The sequence below is a fragment of the Triticum urartu genome, chromosome 5A (genome assembly GCF_056163025.1).
Source record: "Triticum urartu cultivar PI428250 chromosome 5A, HENAU_Tu73, whole genome shotgun sequence".
Classification (NCBI taxonomy): Eukaryota; Viridiplantae; Streptophyta; class Magnoliopsida; order Poales; family Poaceae; genus Triticum; species Triticum urartu.
This window is the reverse complement of record NC_141877.1, coordinates 577,320,127-577,328,487: the sequence shown is the minus strand read 5'-3', so window position 1 is coordinate 577,328,487 and position 8,361 is coordinate 577,320,127. Positions and strand designations below refer to the sequence as shown.

Sequence of the window (8,361 nt, the reverse complement as noted above, 5' to 3'; positions counted from 1 at the left end):
GCTGATAGTTTTTCTTAGTTCTGTGAAAACCACCTAAGTGTTTGGCTATAGTGTAGTTTTGCTATAGTTTTGGTCATAATTATGCATGCATGACAGCTGATTCTAATTCAGTTTTTCTAGGTATATACAGCAGAAAAACCATGGTATAAAAAATAGTATGGCATCTTAAACCACACGTACCTGTTCTAGTCCAAACACCTCAAAGTATTAATACCAAAGATTTTTTCAGAAATCATAGTGTTTCTAAAAAAACTTTAAAATTATTTACAGGTTGCGACCGACGCCATCTGCCACCAACGCCACCGCGCCGTCGTCCCCCAGGGCCGGCCCTGATCCCATGGCACGAGGTACTATGCATTCATCATGTTTATCATGTGCCCATATAAAGTAGCTAACATTATTTTTGCTCCTATTCGTAGCGACGGTGGAGTACAGAGAGATTTTTTGTTCGGTTGAGAAGTGGTGTCTGTTGGTCAACAAACTAAACTCTAGGCAGAAAAAGCGTTTTGCAAGCACTAGTCTTGGAAAAATGCTGATGATACCTAGTGTGCTCATGCGCAAATGTTTGCTCAAGTTCATTATTAAATCGTATTCGTTGGACAGAAAAAGGTTCATCATGCCATCAAAAAATGGTGCGATATCATTGCGCACCGAAGATGTGTTTGACATTTTCGGGCTACAGAACAAGGGCAAAGATGCCATGAAAGCGCTAGGAAAAGGGGGGTTAAAGGCGAAGGTGCCTAGTCGCTTTTTAGATTCCAATACGGGGGAAATGATGATAGACGACCTGATTGAGAACATCGTTGCCAGTGGCACATACAATGATGATTTCCTCCGTAGAATTGTTCTGGTTCTTCTAGGCACGGTTCTTGCACCGCAGTCCACGATAGAAGTTCCTAATGCTTATTACAAGTTAGTGTACGATGTGGAGGCCATCAAAGCATATAATTGGAATGCGTTTACGTTACGCGTTTGGGTGGAAGGCATCACAAAGACCTTATCAGATCTTACAAAATTTACTTGGCCGATCGGAAACCTTGCGCTCCTACAGGTAAATCTTATGTTATATTTGTTTCTTTCGAACTATAGTTTGTGAATTTTTTTTTGCTAATATACTTCATGTTCATGCAGTACATGTTTTGGGAGAAAGTGCAGCCACTGGATGATGAGGCATTTGATCCATTAGCTAATGAGTATCCATTGATGCTTAATTGGTCAGAAGATGAGGCTACGAAGCGTGACGCGTACGACACGGCATACGGCCGTGGTAATGGGACGGTAAGTTACTATTTATGTGTTACTATTTTGTACTACATGCACTTAAGTTACTATTTATATGTTGAGAAATTTTAATTGATTTTACCTGTTACAGATTGATGACGTGATAAGTGAGAAGTACAGGCAGACATTAATTGCTCAACAAGGAAGAAAGGCGGAGGAAGAATTACAGCAAGAATTAGAGCAGGAAGATCGTGCCCAAAAAAAGAAAGATAATAGAGATGAGGCTTCATCGAGCAGGGATAGTACATTAGATCAGGTGATGAAATGCATCAAAGATATGCAAAAAGAAATTAGACTTCTCCCTCAAAAATGTGCTGAGGTAATATGAGTGATGTGTACTTCAGTTTACATTGGATTATTCATAATTTATGCATGTAGTTAATGCAATTAATGTGTCATTGCAGATAGTAGTGGAGAAGATGGAGAAGAAAGGTCTTGTCTTCAAGCCAAACAAGGGGTCTGATGACATTGAGTATGTGGAGCATAGTGAAGACTGGGTGGGGAAGTATGGTCCATCAAAATATTGGCCAGATGTACAATCAACTCCTGCAAAAGAAGATATGGACAACAGGGTGGACGCATCCTTCACCACTGGGAACGGGAATAAATTGGCGCGTGAGAAAGGTGTGCATCACAACACACCTGGTACAGGAGATGAAGGCGACCCCTTCGTTATTGAGGATAACGGTAATTCTCCCAACCCATCTCTTGCGACGGTAGACACGAATGACTTTTCAGCTATTACTTCAACCCCCAAGAATATGAATGAAGTGTCAGACGGGTCTAGCGCCGATAAATCTGAGGAATTTAGTATGGATAGTCTGAACACCCGTATTAAAAATGCGAAAGAAAATGGCACTGAGGAGAATGATGGGAAGGAGAATGATGAAAAGGAGAATGATGAAAAGGAGAATGATGGGAAGGAGAATGATGGGAAACGCAAGAGGAAACGGTCAAAATATTGTCTTTCACCTTTTCTTCAGAACGGTGGACGTAAACGTGCAAAGAAAAGTAAGTGCTAGGTAATTTATTCTTGCAACATACTTCTGTCCTTGCATGCACACTTTATTAACTCATTGTTTCTTACTATTTTAGGTCTATTTGGTATAAGAGCTGCTATGATTAGTACTGATTACATTAATGAGGATCACATAGAGGCCGCGAAGGTTTATATCCGGACACTGGCAGAGTCGGAGAAGCTTTGCAGAAAAACTGTTGTGCACATGACGGGAATTGGTGGGGAAACATGTACACCTGATATGCTTGAAGCCATCATTTCAAAAAAGTGGTTGCATGGCGGTGTAAGTATTAGCACTAAGTTATTAAGTTGTACATGTCATTTACATAAATTATCTAATAGGCGTATTGCTGTTATGTTATTTTGTAGGTCATCAATAGTTATTGCAACCATATGCAGACCCATAATCCTCGTGCTGACCGTCACATATTATCATCTTGGGTGTCCCACTGGCTTATTCTTCGTGGTGATGGAAAGGTTAACAACTCTAAGAGGCATTTTATGGATCATTTCACAAACCAAACTAAAATGGTGTCTAGAGTTACTGAAGAGTATTTCATCAAAGATAAGGTACTTCAGTTTAGTATGATCATTCGTAGTACATCTGTGTGTACACCAACATGAATAAACTTTGTTGTAGGCATACTTTCCTTTTCATGTGGACGAAAGTCATTGGATAACAGTTCTTATGCACAACAAGAAAAAAGAGCTTCAAGTTTTAAACTCTACTGGTAAATGCAACAAAAGAGTTCTTGCAAAGATTGCTAAGCTGGTAAGCTTACAACGATACATAAAACAATATATAGTTATTCGAAACGTACTTCATATGGATTTTTCATTTTTATTTCAGAGGGCAGAAATAGCTAATGATACAAACGAGGTGAATGCTCTTATTGGAACGAAACATCCTGACGTATCTTCCTGGCCAATAAGGGAGTACGATATGCCATCACAAACAGACGGGTATGTTGCAAATGTTGAATTAGTATGTACTTGTATGATCCATCAATAGTTGACTTGTGGTTTCTTGCAGAGTCTCTTGTGGTCTTTTCGTGGTGAAATGCGTTCAAAGCTGGGACGGAGATGATTGGACATTTGAGTTCGATCAAGATGAGGTTAATGCTTCAAAGGGACGCATTCTAGCTGAAATACTTTTTTCAGAATGCAACACGAAGGAAGTAGTGAAAGAGAAGATCCTCAAGATCATGGAGAAGAAATGAGTCGGAGGATGGGGTGTTGGCTATTATCTCCACTAAATAAACGTGCCGTTGTCGGTACTTGATACAATTTTCATATTAAGACATCATCTCTATATTGTAATGTGGCATGGTTTAGCATGTTCCGCAACTAAATAAATGTGCCGTGGTCGGTATTTGCTACAATATCTATTTTTCAATGTCACTTTTATTTGCATCATTGTCGGTGACACTCTTATTTGCATCATTGTGGGTGATGATATTTTTTTAAATGAGTATATTTGTTCTGCACTTTCGTAAAAGTAAAATAATATTTTTTAAAAATATTCAGAAAAAAATGCCCAACCACCACAGCCGGGCCCATAGTGGGGAACAAATCATACACCCAAATCAAGCCCGAAGGGGGCGACTCGGGCGGCTGATAGAGCCCACTAATGGGCCCGGCAACGGGGTCCAACAGGGCTGCGGGCATGTATAAGAGAGGAGCTCGGTGGAGGGGGCGGAGGCAGCTATTTAAGCCGCTCCTCGCGCCCCCCGGCTTCCGAGGTGGGACTAAAAATGGCGTCCCCATCGCGCCCCACACTGCACGTGGTCGCCGCAAGGCTCAGGAGGCCTATTTTGCACTGTCTCGGGCCGGCCCAGTTCAGCCCAATGAAGGCACGCCGCCACTCGGCCCCTCCCCCGGCCCACGCCCACTCCCCTCCCTTAGTGCACACGGCCGCCGCAGGGCTCATGAGGCCGTTTTCGGCGCTGTCACCGGCCGGCCCAGTTCGGCCCATAGAGGCAGGGCGCCACTCGCCCCCTCCAACGGCCCACGCCCACTCCCCTCCCCCGCGCGCTGCCGAACTCATGCCAGTTTAGTCCCACCTCGGAAGCGGAGGGGCGCGAGGAGCGACTTAAATAGCTGCCTCCGCCCCCTCTTTCGAACTCCTCTCTTATCACACTGCCCGCAGCCCCGTTGGACCCCGTTGCCGGGCCCATTAGTGGGCTCTATCAGCCGCCCGAGTCGCCCCTTTCGGGCTTGATTTGGGTGTATGATTTGTTCCCCACTATGGGCCCGGCTGCGGTGGTTGGGCATATTTTTTTCTGAATATTTTAAAAAAATATTATTTTACTTTTACGAAAGTGCAGAACAAATATACTCATTTAAAAAAATGTACGCAATCTTTGCATGCATGCACCTAGGAATCATATAGAAACAGTACAAATAAACATAATTTCCAAACAGTACAAATAAACATAATTTCCAAACAGTACAAATAAACAGAATTTCGAAACTTCATATAAAAACAGTACAAATCATCACGTAACAGTACAAATCAAGTTTTCTGGCACACATGTGCGAATAAAAATAGCATAGGTTATTCAGACATAACAGTACAAATCATCATGTAACAGTACAAATCAAGTTTTCTGGCACACATGTGCGAATAAAAATAGTATAGGTTATTCAGATATGACTCATGCGATCACTTTTATTCTTCCTACAAACCAAGCTGCGTCTCTACGCCCAGTTCCTGAACAAAACATAAAGAAATAGGTGAGCAAATATAGTTGGTAAAATCAAAGTAGCAACATAACAAAAATAAAAAGGTTGCAACTCACTTCTCGTTCTTACTGCATGTAGCCTTGTTATGACCTGGGAGACCACACAGACTGCACAAAGGACCACTTTTCTTCTCTGTAAAATCTTTTGGCCTACCATTCTTTGTAACGTCGGGGCCCCCCTTCGATCGCCCCTTCTTAGGTGCACCCTTCGTCGAAACTTTCTGAGGATCACCAATACCAGGCTCAACTTGTTGCGCCTGACTTGCCTCCTTCTTCAATATAGCATACCTTCTACTTCCTATAAGTTCCTCCTCTGAAATCTTTTTTTGCGCTATTATGTTGTCCAGACACTTCATCAACTCGTCGTACAAGAAGGGATCATTTGCTGCAACATGAGCAGCTTCTGCGGTTTTTATGGTTATTGCACTATACCGTTCTCTCTCCAATGGCCCTGACCAACCCCATCCAAACATATCACTCTTCCGCTGCACAGGCAACCCATCTCTCGCATGTTTGGACAACCGATGCATGACACAACACTTTGGTATTTCAGTTAAGTTCAGATGATGGAGAACAAACAGAATGTGTTTGCATGGCAGCCCTTTCCGAACCATCCTAAGACAACTGCATGTAATAGTTTGTTCTGAGTTACCTGGTTCATAAACAACATTGTACCTGAACTTGTGGTTATCCTTCCATGTCACCATGAATGTTTGACGCCCAATTCCCACGAGCGTCTCAAATATCTCCAGCTGACCCATCTTATGCAAATCATCTTGCAGGATGTAGAAATTAGCAGGTGTGAATACTTTGGCGGCATGCTCCTCAAGGGCCTTATATTCAGTAACCGACGGTGGTTCCTTCTGGAATGCCTCGCAGTCATCGTACGCCTCGTTCTCACGCAGGCGAACTATACAGTTCTCATAATGCACCACCAAATCAACAATTGTCATACCGTAGTCCAGGTGAAGGTGAAGGCAGGAGTTGAGGCTTTCACTCCTCTGGCTACTTCGCATACCAAGGAAAAAACCATCGGAAAGATATGAAGCTGCCCAAAGTCTCCTCTTCCTGTACATCCTGTCAAGCCACTCTTCGGTTCTATCCGTCTTCCACTTATCAGAGAAAGCTTTCCATCTCTGCTCAAAGTTCGCTTGAGAGGTGGCATAGTACAGGAGCGATCTGAACTCATCCAGTGACTTGTAATGCAGGTGCCTTTGCATATTTTTCTCGATATGCCAGGAGCAAAGATGATGGAAAACATCTGAAAGGACAGTCCGAATAGCCCGGATCATTGCAGCGTCACCGTCTGTGATTATTGACTTTGGCTTCACCTGACAGTTTGCCTTCATAAATGTCTGCAGCAGCCACACGTATGTCCCTTCCGTCTCGTTAGCAATGATGGCACAACCAAACACTGTGGTGCAACGGTGGTTGTTAACTCCGACAAAGGGGACGAACGGCATACCGTATCTGTTCATCTTATACGTGCTATCAAACACGACCACATCTCCGTAGTCCTGATAGTCCCTCCGCGACTGTGCATCGCACCAGAACATACTCTTCAATCGCCCTTCCTTGTCACGTACATACTCAAAAAAAACTCAGGGTCCTTCTCCTTCCTGCTCCTCATAATGCCAACTGCCGTCTCTGCATCTCCCTTTGCAATGAGCTTCATTTTTTCTCTGCAACAAAGATTGTAAATGTCCCTCCTGATAAGCCCGCACTTATCGTACGAACCGTATCTGCTGATGAAGTTGTCCATTATAATATGCTTTCTTATCCCGGCTGCTTCCATCGCCAATATCTCCGCCCTCTGGCCATCTCCAATCCGTCTGTGTGACCACAAAAAACAAACCTCGTCGGGCCGAGCCATCGCGTGGTTGTGATCATCCACGAATGATGCGACGAACCAAACGCCACGTTCTCTGTCCAGCTTCACCACCATATGTGCACCGCAGTCGCAACGAGTCTCCGATCTAAGCCTGCGCTTGCGGCCCTCCATGGTTATGAACTTGCTCTGCCTTCTCCCTGCCCTGGAGCAAAGAAACCGCCGGTACCGTATCATTCCCGAAGCACCTCGTTTCACCTTCTGTTTCCTGATACTAAACCCGTGCTCTCTGGCGTGATTGTTGTAGAATATGTATGCATCCCCTTGCGACCGAAAGGTCATAGCCATGACCTTCCAATGTGTCTCAAGCATCTTCTGCTCCCTTTGAGCCTCCTCAATATCAATCTCTCCCTCATCGTCATCAAGTACAGGACCATCTGACTCCTCCTACAACATTCATTTGAAAAAATATATATATATATGTCAATTACTATCATTTAAATCATACTATTGATCGATGTACAACATCTAACAACTAACCTGGCTCAAGTTATCTGCAAATGATTCCTGCCAACTATGTTGCACATTGTCAACATCCACATCTTCCTGTAAATTTGTACACAAAATATATAGTTAGCCATGCCATACTTTGCAAATTCAAAAATAAAAACAAAATATACGCCACTTACGTTGTCGCTATTTGCGCCATGTTCATTATTATCAAAATCCTCCGGAGGTAAGATATCATATGACGAGACGGAATCGTTGTCGCTGCTGTCATCATCTTCGTTCAAATTATCGTTATCGGTCTTAGTCACCTTATCAGTACCATTCTCGTCCCTCCCGAATGCTGATTCTTCGTCCATGTCAACACGCCAAACTCACAGAACTGCAAAACATCGTGTGTTAGGTTTAGTACAATGCATCATGCCCAAAGCAACACTAGTTCTGTAAATCATGCCCTAGTCCGTAGAGGAGGCGCTGCGGCGGGAGGTTTTGATGAACACTAAACCCTAAATCAGTACATGCATGAACTAGCCCTCACTTCTATCCATCATGCCCGCCCCATGCCCGCTAGGTTTAGATGACAAACCTTGGCCCACGGTGTAGACGTCGCCGGCGTTCGACGACAGTGCTGCGGAGGCGGCGTCAGACGTCGGGCCCTTCACGTCCCCGGCGTAGGACGACGACGGTGAGATGCAGCGACGGACGACGTTGCGACGGCGAGGGCGGTGTCGGACGGGGTTCGGGCGGCGAGGGCGGTGTCAGACGTCGGGCCCTTCACATCCGCGTCGTCGGACGACGGTGAGATGCGGCGACGGGCGACGTTGGGATGGCGAGGGTGGCCTCGGACGGGGTTCGGACGGCGGCAATCCGCGGCGGCGGCGATTGGCCACTTTGGAACTACCGTGATCGGCGGGCGGGCGACCAGATGGGCGGGCGAGAAGATGGGGGCGGGCCTAGATCGTGGGTAGTTTTTGCGGGCGGGC

The 8,361-nt window shown here is 44.8% G+C and overlaps 3 protein-coding genes across 3 annotated transcripts; 1 reads left to right on the top strand and 2 right to left on the bottom strand.

Annotated features, from left to right (window-relative positions):
- The first annotated feature begins 685 nt into the window (after positions 1-685).
- On the top strand, positions 686-3,646 carry LOC125507883 (uncharacterized). Its single transcript, XM_087524075.1, has 9 exons — positions 686-1,051; positions 1,132-1,278; positions 1,373-1,600; positions 1,686-2,292; positions 2,377-2,582; positions 2,669-2,869; positions 2,940-3,071; positions 3,150-3,262; positions 3,333-3,646. The coding sequence occupies exons 1-9, from the start codon at positions 701-703 to the stop codon at positions 3,517-3,519; spliced, it is 2,172 nt and encodes a 723-aa protein (XP_087380201.1). The 5' UTR covers positions 686-700; the 3' UTR covers positions 3,520-3,646.
- Positions 3,647-5,096: 1,450 nt separating this feature from the next.
- Positions 5,097-6,599, bottom strand: LOC147973013 (protein FAR1-RELATED SEQUENCE 5-like). Its single transcript, XM_087524534.1, has one exon. It carries the CDS (start codon positions 6,597-6,599, stop codon positions 5,097-5,099), a length of 1,503 nt encoding a protein of 500 aa, XP_087380660.1.
- A 5-nt stretch (positions 6,600-6,604) lies between these two features.
- Positions 6,605-7,747, bottom strand: LOC147973012 (protein FAR1-RELATED SEQUENCE 11-like). Its single transcript, XM_087524074.1, has 3 exons — positions 7,561-7,747; positions 7,412-7,477; positions 6,605-7,318 (listed from the first exon to the last, which is right to left on the bottom strand). The coding sequence occupies exons 1-3, from the start codon at positions 7,735-7,737 to the stop codon at positions 6,605-6,607; spliced, it is 957 nt and encodes a 318-aa protein (XP_087380200.1). The 5' UTR covers positions 7,738-7,747.
- Positions 7,748-8,361: the final 614 nt, after the last annotated feature.